The following is a 17736-nucleotide window of genomic DNA, read 5'->3' on the forward strand; positions in this document are numbered from 1 at the left end:
GATGCTCACTTATCAGTGTTTTATTTTCCCTTTCATTTCAATGTAATACAACTCAAATGTGGATAGGATAATCATTGTCACGAAGAAGAAATGTACAACTAAACTGAAAAAAAAAATACATTTAGACATTGAGAATTGATAGTTTATTTTTTAACAGTTTAAACTAGTCAGCAGCAAACTGGGGATATTTTAAAGAGATTTTTACAATTACAATGAAAAAAAGCAGCTTTTTAAAAGAAAAAAAAACCTGTAAAAATAAAAAATAAAAAACAATTCAACAAATTAAGCAAGGAAGCTAAAAAAAATTGTGCAACTTTGCAAACCCTCTTTAATATTGTTCCATGTCGTATTTCCTTGGGCAACTAACCCTTTTAAGAAACGCAAAGATGCAGGTGAACCACCTTTATACAGGTTTTGGCCTCTCTGCTCATTTTCTTAGATTTGCATGAAATGTTACATATTAGGAATATTTACAGTAAATAACAAGGTCAACATATAGTACATATAATAAATTAAACATAATTACACATTTAACATAAAGGTTTAACACCAAGTACAGAGGAAAATGCTATACTGGTTAAACAGAGCCTTTTGAAAATGAAACTGAGATGATTTATCTTTGAGCTTTTAACACATAAAGTCCTATATTACATCATATGTGGCTCACAAATTTCTTCTGCATAATTCCCTTTTTAATATCAAACAATGTACAATGTTAATGACCATGAAGGCACTGTGAGGGACCAGATAAGCTGAATTACAGTAGTTCAAAATGTCACATGATGAAAACTACGTTATTTACACCAGAATTGGTTGTCTGACTGTTACAGTCATGAGTTCAGTTAACCCGTAGTTACAGAGGTTTATTCTTCATCCTGCCTCCATTTCTGTGACTCTTCCTGACGAGCGTCTGGGTGAATCTGGTTTCTCATTCCCCCCAGGACGTTGGAGGTGGCTTCGGTGGCCATGATGAGCGGCTTGACGACGGCTGGCGGCAGCTGGCGAAGAACTCCGCCAACAGCTCCTGTCATTCCACGCTGCTCGTGTTCCCGGGTGGCCGTGTCGTAAATGGTTAACGCCGTGTTGGTTAAACCCTGTGGGAGAGAGCATCGGCTTCTTTATTTAATACAAACTTTGCTTGAATCGAGTGAAAGAATCGGGGAGTTAAGCTTAAAGGTTGCGCACCTCTTTCACCACAGTGTAGGCTTTAGCGACACCTTCTCTCAGGTCAACAGGCTGATGAGCCAGGCCGTAATGGGAGTACCGCTTTATCCTCTTTGTATCTCTCTCATCCGGCACTGGAGACACCATGTCATAGGCTGTCTCAGCTGCAGCCTAAAGGGACAAACAACCAATCTGATTACAGAAAAACAGTAAATACTTTGTGTTGAGAGTTTGGGTCTCGTTTACCTGGATGGTCCGCACCATCCGGTTTGTGAGCTCCAGAGCTGCCATAGCTGTGGAGGTTCCAAAGGAGGCAGTGCCGCGCTGAAAACCTCGAACTATCCGACCATCCTTCCGGTACTGCTCGATGGGGAGCCACACCAAGTCCCTAAGCCCGTGAGCTGAGCACAAGATGTTTATTTTGAGCATGAAAGTCTCTCAGGTTATTTCATCAACTACAAGTTATCCCAGTGTCTATAAAAACAAAAGTACACCAGCATTGCTCTGCAGACATTATTGCATTATTCCATTAGAATTTGGTTTCCAAAAACATAATTGAGTAAACAGAGTCTTTTATGGGAATCTTATGTGGTGATGGTTCAATGCACAGCTCTTTTCCCAGGCGACTCATGCTTAGGTTTCCCCTTACAGAGCTAACGCTTTATTGCTGAAGGAAAAGCTTTTTGGCAGTGATGTTACTTTAATGGGGCATTTGGAAAACAAAACAGACTCTGCTTGTTACCTTAGTGACTACCTAGCAAACAGACAAGTCTCTGACCCTCTCTGCTCCTGAAATGCACTCAGTGGGACTGAAAATGGCTGCGACTATACTTTGTGTGTAAGATTCTCTTTACATCCTTCAAAACAATCAAAAAATGAGAAAGCACCTAATAAGTTGAGGAAAATCCTTACCAAAAAAAAAGTTAAACATGTTTACAAAAAATAAATGTTACAACATAAGCTAAATTTCTCACGTAAGAGTGATACTTGAGTAAAAGAATACTGCCATACTCACCTAATTTGACCAGAGTGTGAATCGGTGCCACACCACTGAGTATTCCTTGCAGCTGGTTTGTTTTTATGTCATTTAGCCACTCATTTATTGCATAGGAAAACAGCTTATCAACACCCAGTAGTCTGAAACGGAGGAAAGGAACAAAAAACAGTTGTTTTCTCAGGAATTGCATCTGAACATAAATTATTTTGCAGCATCATGTGAGAGGGTTATGCTACCATAAGTGGACTAAAGAGATGCAGCGAGTGCACAGGATATGTATATGCAAATTTGACAAAATCAGCAAAAGTTGACAGTTTTTTAAAGAAATAGGTCACTCGTCTGAACTGAAAATTTCATTTATGAACAATATGATAATATGTTGTACCCTTGTCTGTAGCACAACTGCCTCAGTTTCAATTCGGAGCAATTCAGCTGCGTTAACCCAAAGACGATTCCTGCAAACGTTCCCTGAAAACAAAGCAGTCCTGCAGTTAGTCATACTAAACCAGGAATGTAGCGTGGGTTCATAAATTCTCCGTTTAGGACATGTACCTGGTCCATGGACACGTGCTTTCCATGGTAATCGAGTCGAATAGGAACCTCACATGTAAACCGAAATTCTCTGTTCACAATAGGAAAACGTCATCAGACATTAAAAAAAGTATCTTAAAGAGTTTTCAAGATGAGTCTCTGACTGACCTAAAAAAGATTGGCTGGTCTGTAAATGGAGAAGCAGAGGCTTCGGCGTCATTCCCATCTTCTCCAGCGAATGCCGTGAAGCCGTTGTGGCTTGTTTGCCTCTGTGCTGGAACTGAAATAATCGGCGCGGCCTCCTGGCTGCTGCTGATGCTGCTGTGCTTGGAGAAGCTGCAGGAGATCTCGGGAGTTGCTGTGCTTTTCGTGGTGACACAGGCAGCTGGAAAACAAAGCAGTAATGAGTCCTGCAATCCAAATAATGTCTTTAATAATTATGAATAGGTTTTTAGAGTCTTACTTTCTTGGATAGGTGGTGAAAAAAACTCAACTTCAGTGGCGAGATTGCTGAAGAAGTCCTTCAAAAAGAAAAGCGCGTCCTTCAAGAAACACAGAAAGGTGGTTATCTACTGTTAAAAATTTGCTTTAATCGCACTGCAATCCGTTTATTACCTGATCGATATTGAGGCGAAGAGGCATCAGAGAAACGCGCAGGGAGCACTCGGGAGGAGCCTGACCGGCCTCAGGACATGTATGAAGAGCTTTAACTGTCAGCTGAGAGCAGAAGTCATCATGAAACATAAGACAAGATGTAGTCAAATATTCTCAACAAGTTCTCCCGCTCACCATGTTGGAATGGGCTTTTCGAGGCATTTCTTTGCTCGAGTATAAGTAGAGGAACTTGTTCATCTGTGAGGTAGCCAGTCTGTCTCGAATCTCTAAGTCCTGCACAACAAACACCTGTCGGGAGGCTGGCTGGTCCGTGAGACTCTGGGATACCGTGGCCACTTGGGGGTAGACCTCGTGTTGAAATCTCACCTGGACAAAATAAAACAAATGACTTGAAAGGGCTGTGTGTGAATTTGGCATTAGGAAAACATTGCTGGAAGCAAACCTTGCTGAGCTGGATCTCCATCAGAACATCAGGGTTCCTCCCCCTTCCACCTCCTGCTCGCCCTGCTGTCCTAGCCTGTCTGGCTGGAGTTTGAGATGGTGAGCTGTGAGGAGTAGATCTGCAAGAGGCAAATAAATAAGTAAAATTGTAAAAAATTGGTTTCTTTTTCCAAAATAAATAAAGAGGAGTCTGTATTTGTGGCTCACCCTCTGCTTCTGGAAGGTGAGGCTGTGCAAGATGAAGTCCCAAAGTCTTTTCCACCATATAGATGCCAAATAACTGAAATCTCCTTGATTAAGTAGCGAACCTCCGGAATGGGGAAATTCAGAGCAGAGCGGCTGGAATCACCCCCCTCCAAGGGTTGGCGGAAATGATCATCTTTGATTTTCACCGGGTCAGACGTCAGCTGCTTCACCACAGGCTCCTGATCTCGATCCTGAAACACACATGCATGTCACAGTGAAGGCACACGATTGGCAGGAAGAGCTGACTGCAGCTTTTACAAGATAAAAACAAAACTCCCAACCTCTCCTCTGGAATCTGGAGACTCCAGAATACAGAAATCATCTGCCTCTTGGGCCAAGCTGGGAGCAGGTGTGATGAGAGGAGAGGGGAGCATGGGGTAGGTCAGACTTGAGTCTTGGGTGAAATTCCCACTCTCATCAGGAAACAGAAACAGATCGGAGCAAGGTGGGTCGTGGTCCTGAATCTGCTCCTCATGGGTACCTGTGCAGACACAAGCATCATAGAGTACACATATGGTTGTCATGGTGCCAGAATATAAGTGTGTGTTAAAATATTATCTTTTTTTTTAGAACTCCAGAATAATCTTTTAAAGTTGCAGAAACTACAAATAAACATAAAAGTTTTCGCTGAATTCTACTTTAACTAGATGAAGTCTGTACCGTTCTGTTGTGGTCCTGGTGCTTGCTGCCCATCAGTCTCCTCCATAGCTTCACTCATCAGATCCTGGAGCATCTGCTGCTCAGTCTCAGCGAGCAGAGGGGTCTGAGACACAGGCCTGCTGGGAACCTCCGCCTGTACAACAACACACCCAGACCAAATATATAGGCTTTAAAGATTCTAGTTTCATGTGGAGTCTCATTTGCCTGCTGACCTTTTTTCTTTGCGTGTTGCTGCTGTGTTTAGTTTCGAGTTCTGCTGGAGGCAGTAGGTCTCCGTAGCTGGCCACATACTGGATCAGGTTCATCAGAGCGGCACAGGAGTCCGAACATGTTCTGATGTGGATCACATCACTTGAGCAGCGCAACTCAAATCTAGGCTCCAACTATCCCCAAAGAAATGTAGTGAAGTTACATGAAACATCTGTGTTTGCGTGAAATCAAATTATTGAAATCAGAAATAATAAACTGACCAATTTTCCATCTACTCCAGGTTTGACAGCTGTAATCCTCAGCTCCAGTGTTCCCATATCCATCACTTGAACATAGTCTGATGAAGAAAAAAAAACACATTAGTCAAAGCTTCTTATAAAAATAAAAACACAGATTTCTACTCACCTCGAGCAAGATTCACAGACACCGTATTGCATTTGTCTGACAGAAAAATAGCAGCTTCGTCCAAAATAATCCTGTTAAAAACACATTTTACAATCACTATATACTTTTGACCTTTTTATAGTAAAAAAAATCTTAAGTAAAAAACAGCAAACACTTCTCACCTCAGTGTTGAGGAGGAATTGTCTAAGGAGACACTGCTGGAGATGCTGAATGTTTCAACCATAACCAGAGATCTGACTGGCAGGTGAAGCGGTCTGTCCAAAACACACAAAAATTCAACTTCAAATACAGACGTTCATTAAGATGAAAGAACCAGAAATATTTTTTTTAACCTGTAATCCAAAGAGCAGCTCCATAAGTGTAAATGTAGGGTGGTGACGGATGTAGGAGGAGCATAACCCAAGACGGGTTCATCTGAGACGTTCAGAAAGTCAACAATCTGTAAGACAGAAGTTACAGATGTTTGATTTTAGGGATTCTTCAAGTAAGTAAGGTGGTATTTCATTTATATTTAAATTTGAAGGTGAAGTATTTACCTGATCATACCAGCCCAGGCCAGGAGGGACCACCCTGTGCTGCAGCGTCGCTCCGCTAACTCCAACAGCAACTAGAAACTCCTGTTTTAGACATAAACGTCACAGTATTTAACAAACCAAAATTATCATATTTTCTACCTTAGTTTACATAGAACTGTGGAGTTTTAGATCATTTGCTTTATAATTTTGCTTAAGGTTTGAATTTCTTGTTTAAATTTTGAGTGCAGGAGGTGTCCTGCACTCAAAATTGCACTTTAATTCTCCAAATTTAAAAACAGAATAAGGAAAAAACTCCAGTGGGAACTCAAAAGCAAGAATAATTAACAAAATAAAAGCTACAAACATCTTTCGGCACAACAGATAACCAAAAATCTTAAATCTTAGAGAACATTTTAAGGGGAAACTCTGATTTGCATTCACAGAGCAAAGCGTGTTCGACCTTGATGTTGCGCTCTGCATTCTGCGATGAGATTTTAACAGCCACGGACACCATGCTGCGCGCCTCCAGACCAATGCCTTCGGATGGTGTTGAAGACCTCTCTGCAGGCGTCTCTGACTGGTAGATCATTACCTCCAGCCAATGGGGATGTGTCCTGCATGGCAATTTGATGTCTGAGGCAGAAGTGCCTCCATCTACGAGGCCTGAGTGGGATCAATGGACATCAAATATTCAGCAAAGATCGTGGAGGTACTACTAACACGGCTTTACGGGGAGCTTACCTTGATGATACATGCAAATGCTGTTGGTGTGAAAGCAGATGTAGTGTTGATCTTTACTGCCTTCGTACTGAGTCACACTGAACAAAACTGCATTTTTCACCTCCATCCAGAACTCGCCGTGTTTGTTTTTTAGCACGACTTTATCTTCCTTCTGGAAAGACAAATTCAGTTCTACCATTTATGACATTTTGGATGGGGAAGGCTTTATAAATGGGGGTTCGATTTCACCTTAGCGCTTGTCTGAAGAGACACTAGACCATGATTGATGCTGAGGACAACAGAGAAAAGGCTCTGCGAAGTCTTGCTGTTGGCTTTGAGTCTTTTCTTCTTCCGAGATCTGAAGCCCAGGTCAGAGGCCGGAGAGTAGAACATATTTTCCTCATCAGAGCCGCTGGTCTCCTCTGCAGGAACCAGAAGAGCAAAGCAACAGGTTAAGAGCAAACTAATTTAAGCTGATTTTATCATTTAAAAAGGGAATGTTTGTGAAACAGGATTAGCTGCCCCACCCTCAGGACCAGCAGAGCGGAACTGGCTGAAGCTGTCTTTGGAGTACGTATTGATCAGCTGACTGGCAACAGACAGTCCGACTCCATAGGGCATGTTCTCCACAGTTTCCACCGGGGACGGAGCAGTGGGCTCCCACAGCAACAAGTCATTGTTTATTCTACAATAAGGACAATTTCACAAAAAAAGAGTGACACTTTATTAACTCTGAGTCTTTTCTGAGTTTTTCTACAGTAAAGGATTATTTTTGCACCTGTTGTGTAGCTTTTCGTAGAATGCCTTGCTGGGAAGCACTAATTGCACATTTGGGAAACTCAACTCTAGGACAAAACGTGAGTTGTTCATGGTTTTTTCCTGGAACTCTGTCATCTCCACAACATCACCGGGAATGACCATCTGAGATTAGGAGAGGGAAAAAATATATCAGCAGACCACATCAGCATGTTTTGTCAACAGTTCAGGTATTCAAAGCAGCAGGACTATTTGCCTGAGTAACCATTAGTAATGAGTGACAATGTGATCAGCAGGTTAAACTGAATGCAAATGTTTTCACTTAGACAAAGTGCACCTGCGTCGCAACAAACACAATGGTCCTGATGGTAAGATGGATTTTACTGCTAAACAAATATGAAAAGGTGGTTCTTCCCTGATGTCATCGAGGCAGCGTCATGTGTAACTACAGCTATGCTGGTCACACCCAGAACTATTTTGGGGCCACAATAAAGTCAAAGAAAAACACTTACTAGTCAACATTTTAAAATATTCACAACATCACTTTTTATTGTAACTTTTTAGAATCTAATATTAATCTTTTCTATGAATGCTCAACATATAATTAGTTGCTTTAAATAAATCAAAGGGGAACCAAACCCTAAATCAACAATTTTTGGCTGTTGACCTCTATAAGTTAAAATAAAATTGTTTAATTCTTGAAAATATAGTCAAAAAATAGATTTAAAAAATCCACAGATTTCCTTAATTTTCCGCCAGTCATTTCTGATCAGCATCCCGTCGAAGTGAAAGAACTACCAGGACATCATTTCCCACAATGCATTGTTTTGTAGTCTTCTGGGCGGCTTCCAGTCAGTGCAGTGCCAGATTTCCAGCTGCACCTGCCTGAATAGGTGCCTTGCACCTGCCTCTTTCTTGCGATATTTTCATGATTGACAGGTGACGTCAGACTCAAAACTACCCAACATGCACTGCAATCCACGTGATCTGCGCGGCGCAGCATCCGCCTACATGATCTCAAACACACATAATGATAACAGTCTTGCCCCCAAACCCCACCATAATTAAAATATCCCAAACATCGATGAAGATACTAAAAGGAGTTAATTGGTTGAAAGATTTCCGGTCAACAAATGTCCTCTATAGAGAACAAATTAGCATTTCTAGTAGCTATGAGGATGTTAAAAAGACGAGGAGATCAATTAGTAAAAAAACTGGTAATTTGTTTTGCAAAGAATAATGAATACATTTACATTTAACAACATTTATTTGTGCTCCTCTGTAAATGACAGCTTTCTAATAGCGTCAGTCAGGCTGTTTGGTTTCCTTAACCCTTTTGACCATAGTCAGACAGCCCAAGTGTTTCCTGGTAAAGAACTTTAGAAGTCACTTCTAACCATTGATCACTTACATTAAACGAAATGACTCCTCTTGCAAGGCAGCAGCTTAAAAATGTTGCAATGCTTGATTACAATCTTTAGGTATATTTAGTTTTGACAAAAATTGGTTGTAAACAATGACTAAACTCATGTTCATTGTTAGTGTGGACAGAAATGAAGAGCAGAGTAAATTTTTCTCATTTCTGAAAATACTTAAAACCATTTAACACAAAGAAATGCTTTATACTGTAGAGATAATTGAAAGTATTACTAATTACCTCTTCATTCTCATACATAACCCTTCGGGAAGAAAAAGGTGAGGGTTCTGGCTTCCCAAAGTCACACACATCCTTTAGTGAATGGGCGGCCCCTTCCTCCTCTTCTTCCTCAAGCGAGTGGTCCTCAGCGCCCTCGTCATCCTCAGCTGTCACACGCTCGAGGATTGAATGGACGGCAGTGGGGTTCATCTTCAACACCACTCTGCATGAAGAGTTAAAGGACTGAAGGCGCTGCTGAACGAACACATAGGTTTGAGTTGTGTATGCTTACCTTGGCCAGTCGAATTTTACACTTTCAGATGTTGTCATGTCTCCATCCATGGTGTTGGATACTCGGAGAAAACAGGAAGCAGGTTCCTCGGGCTCCTCCTGGAACTTGCCTGTGAACACAAAAAAATACAATACAATTCATTTATTAGCAGCGTTCTCATGAAAAGCTAGAACTCAACTGTATGTGAGGAGAGATTTTACCTTTCAGTTCCTTAAATGTGAGCTCCATTTTGGTTTGATCCGGTGAGTTACCACCCATAAACTCGATTTTAACTTCCAGGTCCTCCATGTCCAAATAAAGTACTTCCTTCTGTAGAGACTTTTTGAACCAGGGCCCTCTTTCCTGATCTGAACGCAGATCAGGGATGGGAAAGCGGACTGCAAGGCCAAGCACCGGGGCATTTACCGTCAGGGACACGTGACAGCTGGAGGGCGTATGGGTGTCGTCAAGGAAAACCTCAGTGAAGGCTTTGTGCTGCAAAACATTCCAGAAAACACAGATCATTTTTTGCTATTTTGATCTGTGTAACATAAGGTGCAGATGAAGGGATCATTTCAATTATTTTATATTAAGTTGTATAAGTCAAAGTGGGATGTTGTTTGGGTAAATCCTGCATTTTTGCAGCAATTGATCGATTAGTTGGTCGATTCTCAGCAACAATTAGATGACAAATGTATGTAGACTTAATAAGATAACTTCACATAGGACTTGAATAATGTACTGCATTTTTTTTAAAAAAACAGACCCCGTTAAACCAAGACAAATACCAAAAAACTTTGTTTGGCTTACTAGAACTAACAAACTGCTTTGTGAGAAAGTCCACTTCGAACCTCAAGACCATCAGGGAGAGGTTTTCTGCAAGTTTTTCAGATTAAAGACTGAACATGTTGAAGTAGTATTTCAGTTTTTACTGCTAAAATCTGGAAGAGCCCCTCTGATGATGCTGGACAAGCTATTATTCTGACAGTGTTCCTGTCCAGGACAAAAACTACTGTTTTTAACTTAAATGTGACAAATAAAGGTAGTTTATCTGTACTAATCATAATGTTTAATTTTACAGTTTTAATTGACCACATATGCTTTTATTTCCTTTTTTTCTTTGTAAAGCCATTAAATCAACTCTGATAATAAGTTGCATATTTTTACTATTTCTTACCAAACTGACGTGCTTATTGTAGGATGCATACATGTGAGAGGCCATCATCTCTGTGGTGGCTAGTTTTTGAGGTTGGAGCAGTGAGTTAAGGCGGTCAACGATGCTGATGTCCAGCTCAGACCGTACGGCGCCCAACTCCACCTGGATCTCAGCCTTCCTTGGAATGGTGCTAAGACGCACCTGGCCACCCTGACAGAGACATAAAGGCTTTATAGTTTGCGTGCAGGACAGAAGAGAGGAATGAAAACAGTAAATGTTAGTATGTTTTGTTCACATTGGACTTTCAAAAGCGGTTACCTGAGGGCCTCTGCGCTCAATCAGTTTGTAAAGCAGGTGAAGGCAAGCGGTACACGGAGCATCAGCACTGGCTGTGGTGTCAAATGTGAGGAGCTGAAGTGCGACAAAAAAATAATAATACAAATATGCAGTGAATTCCTATAGAAGTCAAGCCTGCTTCATCCTTCAGGTGTGTATGCAGTGTTCATGCAACAAACGCTTAGTTTCTTTAAAAAACCAAAACGGTGAGCTTGTGTCATTGTTGCAAACGAACCTCTGTATAATGGATTCCTCTTTGCGAGCCCCCAGCAACGGATTCAGAGGGAAACAGACACTCAACAAACTCCATATGCTGAAGATTGATGTCTGTGCTAAAAGTCCGCAGGCTGGATCCCTGGCAGTGCTCATACTGTATATTCAAACCCTGACCAACAAACCTGAAAAAGGGCAGACAGACTCGTTTACACACTCACACCAAAATCCAGAAGGATTTTAAGAAAGTTGAAATCTACCTGAGATGATCCAAGGGGCAAGCCTGGTTAAACAGGGATCGAGATTGAAGAAAAGCTTCTGACGAAAGCTGGTCTGGGCTCAGCTGACTAAAGAAGTGCGACGCTATGGGACCGAGGGGGCTGGGAGCGGCGTGTGCGGGTGGAAGGGGGTCAATGTGGAGGATTGACACCACAAAGCTGCTCAGGGAAAACCTCAACACCAACTCTGGCCTTGACTCATCTCCATGGGCTTTAGAAGGATGAGCTACAACAGAAAAATAAACAATACAAGTTTCTCACTTATTACATCTGAATGTGGGTTAGTCAATTAATAATAAAAAAAACGTACAGATTTGTCTTATTATTTTTTGTGGGAGTTGTGAATCCCGTGTCTTTGAAGAGGTCTCGCCGTTGGGCTTTTCTCTTTGTCGGGGTACATCCATATAGTCATCCCAAATAGCCTGGAAACACACAAAGAGACCTTACATAACACTGAGGTGCACACAATAAAGACTTTCTAGTTTAAGTCATGATTTTGAAATACAACGAAATAACCCTCCACCCCCAAAAAACAAGATAAGACCTACTGCAGTTTTTCCAGAAGGAGACTCTACGGGGGAAGGGGAGTAGTTACTGTTCAGTGACAAGTCCAAGTCAACGGTGGGCGGATCCCCCAGAGGAGGGAGGGATGACAGGCTATGAGACATGTCCATGTCTGCCATGGAGAAGAAGACATCATCTACAGAGGAAAAAAAGAGCCTTCAATCAGGAGAACCTTGGGAATTATGATATTCTCCCTTTTTTCTGGAAATCTTAAATTACTGTTCAAAAAGCTAAATGTCAGTATCTGGTTCATTTGGAATGTTATGCATTTTTGTGTAGTCTATATTTTATTCAATCATTAGTGGAACTGTAGAATCCATAGAAGGGAGTGCACTGATAGTTTTTGCAACAAAGTCCTAAACCAGGAGTCCTCAACTCGAGCTGGAAGTCCCCCCATATCACTCGGGGAAAAAAATATATATATTTATATATATATATATATATATATATATATATATATATATTTAATGGCAACAATAACAGTTACATTTTTCCCTGTTTTAAGCTTTACTAAAAGTTTTTTTCTGCAATTCCGGACACTTCAGGGTTAGGATTAAGGTAAAAATGATTTGTATAATTTTTGCTTGCGGCTGATGTTGTCAGGTGCCATCTCGTCTGTAGTCAGGTCCTCTCCGTTTTTGGGTGGCGAGAGGTCACATGGTGTTTACCGCTTCAATATTCGGCTTCTCTCTACCCCTCCAATTGTAGAGGTATTCAGAGTGGTGGTGTCCAAAGATGTTTTTTCACGGAAAATGAAAATGTTAACGTAAGGCCTGTTTCGCCTGGACAGTCTCCTTGAAGCAATTCACCGTCTCCACCCACACCCAAAGGGAGACTATAAATAAGGACACATCATGTCTGCAGATCCTCCTCACGTTAATTTTATGAGCACTTAATGTTACAAGAGAGTACTCAGTTCCCACCTCGACTTGACACAGTTCTGGCAGTCTGGCTTTCAAAGAGGTCTGAGTCTGTTCCCAGTCCAGCTGTGTCCTTCTTCAGACATCGATTTAGTTCCATATGGAGGCGATACTCGTCCTCTTGCTGCATAGGGCGACTCTTTCTATCCTTAGCCCATTCCTGTGCACCTTGACATAAAGTGAATAAAAAATATATATATCATTACTTTATTTCTAAATCCTCTTGTTGGGCTACCATAGGATACTCACTTCCACCCGAAAAAGCTCCGAACAACCCCAGCAGCAGATGAACTTGTCGTGGAGACAGCAGAACCATCAGCGTGTCAACGTGGGCAACAACATCCAGCTGAGACATAAAACAAAAACAAACAGAGCATTAGCACAACTAATGCTACAGTTTCAACTCACGTTTCCATGTAATATAGACGTATTCACCTTTGCTCCAGGCAGAGCCAGATTATTTTTCAAAGTGAGGGACAACTCAATTTTGCCACTGAGGCTCCCGACTTGCACAGGTTGAAATGTGGTCGTGGAGGTCACTGGTTCTGTGAATTGGGGATGAGGCTCACAAATGATTTTTGGATTCCAGCTTGGAGAAAGCTTTGGCTCAGTTTCCTGCAAAACAGGAGATTGGTTTTATAGGTAATCCAGGTGCAGTTTCTGTAACACACTGTCCACACCAACCGTTAGAGTAGATGATGGTTTGGAACCGCAAGACACATCTGAGAACTCGTCCCATAATACTGTGATTCCTTCCATCTGCACGTTTTTATGGGCAAAAGTGGTTGGCTGATGCACGTTTACACTTGAACTATCATCGCCTGTTTCATCACAGTACACAATCCTGAAAACACAACCACAAATCATAAATAAGTACAATGAAATGTGCATATTAATTGTGCATTAGTTATATCCAGTTATGCTGCAAATGCAACTTACTTCCCAATTCGAATTTCAAGAGCAATTCCAGTTTTAGAATTTTCTGGAATGTGCTCGATTCGTAGTACAGTATCCACGAAAGTCACCCTGACTCTTCTCAGAACTGCAAGAAAGGACCATTAAAAAGAACATAAATACATCACTGGGGTGCTTATCCAAGCATACTTTGAGTAAGGCTGCGACATACCTGTCTCTATTGTCTCTGCAAACTTTTCCAATCCTTCAAAAGGCTGAAAACTTTCTCCCAGATCATCCGTGAGTTTCTGACTCAGGCATTCTTTGGCAAGCTGCATGCTACTCGTCATGAAGCTGGACCAGCACATGGGCTCAATTCCAGATGCTATTGTAGTACAACAAGTACAACAAGCTGTCACATATGTTCTAAGCACAGCATTTGATGCACATGAACATTTTTTAATGAATATCTCCAGCAGTATCTCCATACCCATTCTTGGCCTTGGTCTGAGGACCATCTCCAAACCCTTGACCTCTAGAGCGCAGTTTTCCTGCAACAGCGCTGCCCAAGGGACGGTTAGGGAAATAGTTTGGATAAATCCTGTGATCACCTCAAAAGGAGCATCCGCTGTTTCCAGGAGATCATTAAGGGACTGCAGAATAAGAATGAGGTTAGCTTCATTTTATTTAATCTTTAATGAAATACACCTAAACAACTTAAATAAATCTGAACTTCTGTCCCTGATTCAGTGTGATCTAGAAGACTAATTTAATGTTTCATAAGACATCTTTGAACAGAAACAAAGGAAGTTTAAAAACATCTTAATTTCTATCATTTTAAAATAACAAAACGTGCTAAGATGATATAATGTTTGTGACTTTTTTTTTCTTTTGAAAAAAAAAAATACAATCAAACATTGCTAAAGCAGAACATACCCATGTGTCCAGAGGAACTTGTGCAAGAGATCCAGTTCCTTGATACAGATCGAGACTGAGCTGATCTAAGCTGAGCTTTTCCTGCAGAAAGTTTCCCAGATACCGATGCAAAAGGTACCTGCAGGCCCGTTTCTTAATGGATTCAGAAAATGGCCACGGCATTTTTGTTTTTTGGGGGTTGATGAATGCAGACAGACACTAAAATGGGTCTGGTAGCCTTGTAGCTATAGTGTTCCTGTTTTTCAAGAAGCTAAAAAACAATCCTTCATGTTATAATTGTGTCATCCAGATGACTTGAAGTTATTGAAAATCAGAGAGCTCAAACATCCTTCATATCCCAGGGTTGGGAATACTTTGGAGGATGCTTTAAACGTCAAAAATGTGTTTTGGTTGGAATCCAGTTTGCTGTACCTATAAACAAGACAAACATGGGGTGTACCAATATGAAATTTGACACACGAAAACATGTGACTTTCAAAACACACTAGCAGGACATTAGAAAATAAGCTATCCGAAGAGTTAGTGCAACAGTAACATTTACTGGCTCTTCCATAAATAGTTTCTGTGCAAAATGAACTTCACATACTGTGTCTGCGTAATTGTCAGCACACGTCTTCAGACAGTTTAAATGGACAATGTCGTGCTGGTGAAACAACACTTAATGTATCATAGCACCAACATTTTTCTTCCGACTGTAGCTATTCTTAAAACACGCCATTATTATATGTATGAATACAAAAGACGTCTGACTTCTGACCAGACAAAGGCATGTCATTGTTAAGCTAACTAGCCGGCTAGCATGTGTTAGCACTTCCATTGACAGAGTTAAGCAACATTAGCACAATCGGCTAACGAAAGGCTAAAGCCGTAGCAAGCTAGCCTATAATCCAACATTTTCCAGTTAGCATCCCATGGTCTTCAAAATTACACTGCAAGACATCTACGAGCACACATATCAACCGAATGGGCTTACACTGAAGAGTAAGCAGGTATAATTATAATATTAAGGTAGCTTCTAAATTACCTTCTGAGTGAGTTGTTTACAAACACTTTCATGACTCCGCAACCAATTGAAGTCGCCTTCGCGATAACTTGGAAGCACACATTCCGAAACATGTATTCACACTTTTAAAACATAAATTTTTGGAAAATATAATTGTATATTTAAAACTATAAATAAAAACAATGGAAGTTATTATTAGTTTTACACTTTTTATATTTTATTTTAAGTTTTATAATTGAGAAGTGTGTTTTACCGAATACACGCGAACGCATCAAATCCCACAAACCCGCTTAATCTAAAATTATATTACAAAATAATACAAAAAATATTTATAGTTAAATCAAGAGTTCACTGTTTGCATATTACAGTCACACAAGCAAAAAGACAAATTTTAAAACATCTAAAAAAATGTTTTTACCACTTTTTTGTTCTTTTTGTCAATATCAATAAAGTTTTGGATAAAAAAGAGAGAGAATTCTCTAGCTTGTAAGATCAGTACTATGCCAACCGGACGTGTTTTGGTTTTAAATGTCCGATAAGCCGTGTTATTTGGGAAGGTAGACAAACACAAACTGCAAGGAAAACAAGGACAGTAGTTAGGGGTGCAAAATTGATCTATTTGTTCGCTCTGTAATCTGATTTTATACAACGTGGGGGAAAGGCGATTCTGGTTTGACACACGCAGAAGCTCAGGGCGGACTGGAAGCTTCTACAGGGAGAAAGAATACAACAGCGGGGCGGTGAGTGGAAAAACACAAAATAACCCGCATTTTATTGTAATTGTGTGTTTATATCTATAGCTTAAAGTCACGTGGAATATTGGCGTTCCAAATCTTATCACCATTGTGCAAGATTCGTTCACTTTATTCCATTGTTTTGAATTTTAGCTAGTTTAGATACAGTTTATATGTAACCACACGCGGAAGGATAAACGAGTCGCGTTATTAGCATAGAATCAACATTTTAATGTAGTTTTGTCACATATTGTTTATAAACGTCAGCTTTGATCTGTACTTCCCAAATCATCCTGAAGATGTCGCTGTTTGACCCAATATGGAAGTTGTAAACATCCCATCTGGAAAATGTCTCTCACAGCTTACTTAATAGTACAGTCAAAACTGTATATTAGCTAGGATATCACCTATACAGTTGTTTTTAGTTTTAATGTTACTTCCTAAATAATTTAAACAAAACTAAAAAGCACAATGTTTATATAAAATGTTGCTAAATTACCAAATTTACACACTTGTTTCAATCAATATAATTCACAAAAGTGTATAGAATAATGCACCCAAGCATGCAGACTTCTTCCACAAACTGCAGAAATAAAGGGCCCAAAAGTTCAGGTGATTTTTTTTTTACTTTGTGGGAACAATTTGTGGAAAGCTTTTTCATGTTGTAACACAACTTCTTGTTGGTACTTTAAGCAAGATCCATACAAATATGGGTTGGGCAGCTCTAGGAAGAACTTGACTGTACCACACAAGTTTCTACCTTCACTTAAGTTCACATGCTTGTAAGGGAGAGGATCAGGTCCATCTATTAGAAGTAATATTTTTTTAAAGGATGAAGGAACTTGATGGGTTTTGCTTGATGTCCCATTTGCACTGACAGAAACTAATTTTGAAAACATGTTTTCCACTTTACAGAGTACAATGATGATGTTAATGGTTCAGTCCGAAAGTTCCCTGCAAAAGAAATTTCACTTTTTCTTCCCAAAACAGCCTTTTGATCAGCTGCTTAAATCTTCTTAAGACAAGAACTTAACTGACTTTTTTCCTCTTTTTATATGGAACACATGTGATTGTGCAGTGATATTGCCTAAAAAACAGAAGTGAGAAAAGCTGACAAATCCAAAATAAGACTTTGAACTGACCCTTAGTGTCACAAGGAAAGATGGTTCTCAACCAGTTCAGTCGACATATAATTATGTTTTGAATTTAAAAGGTAGATTTTCATGTAGCACATAGTTTTTTTTTTTTTTGAGTAATGCTCATAATTATTTACTCTCATAATACTACTAGGGTTCTAATATAATGCTTTTAATCAGAAGAGGATAGAAGAACTTAATGAACGTGGAAGGACTTGTTTTTTAAGCTTGTCTTTTCCTTTTGATTACATAAAGCCATATTTATAAGTCATAAAGTTTTGTAAAAAAAAATCCTTTAATTATAAATATTTTGACTGAACAACAACCACCAAAATGCAAAAACATTAGTAGCTTTAGTAATCCTTCGATTAACCAGATTATAGAAAACACTTAGAATTA

General features: G+C 40.0%; 2 protein-coding genes across 2 annotated transcripts in view; one reads left to right on the plus strand and one right to left on the minus strand.

The window, feature by feature from the left end:
* Positions 1-120: 120 nt before the first annotated feature.
* LOC112144537 (autophagy-related protein 2 homolog B) lies at positions 121-15545 on the minus strand. The gene is made up of 43 exons (XM_024269103.2): positions 15489-15545; positions 14465-14875; positions 14019-14181; positions 13761-13913; positions 13574-13676; positions 13319-13478; positions 13070-13249; positions 12884-12980; positions 12638-12802; positions 11699-11850; positions 11461-11572; positions 11133-11376; positions 10895-11057; positions 10642-10734; positions 10345-10533; positions 9389-9662; positions 9189-9297; positions 8918-9119; positions 7283-7425; positions 7032-7189; positions 6754-6926; positions 6526-6676; positions 6245-6447; positions 5806-5886; positions 5602-5708; positions 5431-5523; positions 5270-5340; positions 5125-5201; positions 4867-5037; positions 4655-4787; positions 4276-4475; positions 3956-4185; positions 3750-3867; positions 3482-3673; positions 3308-3409; positions 3156-3234; positions 2861-3077; positions 2714-2783; positions 2547-2629; positions 2180-2301; positions 1411-1565; positions 1186-1335; positions 121-1094 (listed from the first exon to the last, which is right to left on the minus strand). The coding sequence occupies exons 2-43, from the start codon at positions 14624-14626 to the stop codon at positions 864-866; spliced, it is 6231 nt and encodes a 2076-aa protein (XP_024124871.1). The 5' UTR covers positions 14627-14875; positions 15489-15545; the 3' UTR covers positions 121-863.
* A 388-nt stretch (positions 15546-15933) lies between these two features.
* The window catches only part of LOC112150079 (gsk3b interacting protein), a 5140-nt gene continuing 3337 nt past the window's right edge, over positions 15934-17736 (plus strand). The window contains exon 1 of the mRNA XM_024278080.2: positions 15934-16207. The gene's annotated coding sequence lies outside the window, so the exon portion shown is untranslated. The remainder of the gene's footprint in view (positions 16208-17736) is intronic.

This window comes from Oryzias melastigma, linkage group LG22, assembly GCF_002922805.2.
Source record: "Oryzias melastigma strain HK-1 linkage group LG22, ASM292280v2, whole genome shotgun sequence".
NCBI classification, from domain to species: Eukaryota; Metazoa; Chordata; class Actinopteri; order Beloniformes; family Adrianichthyidae; genus Oryzias; species Oryzias melastigma.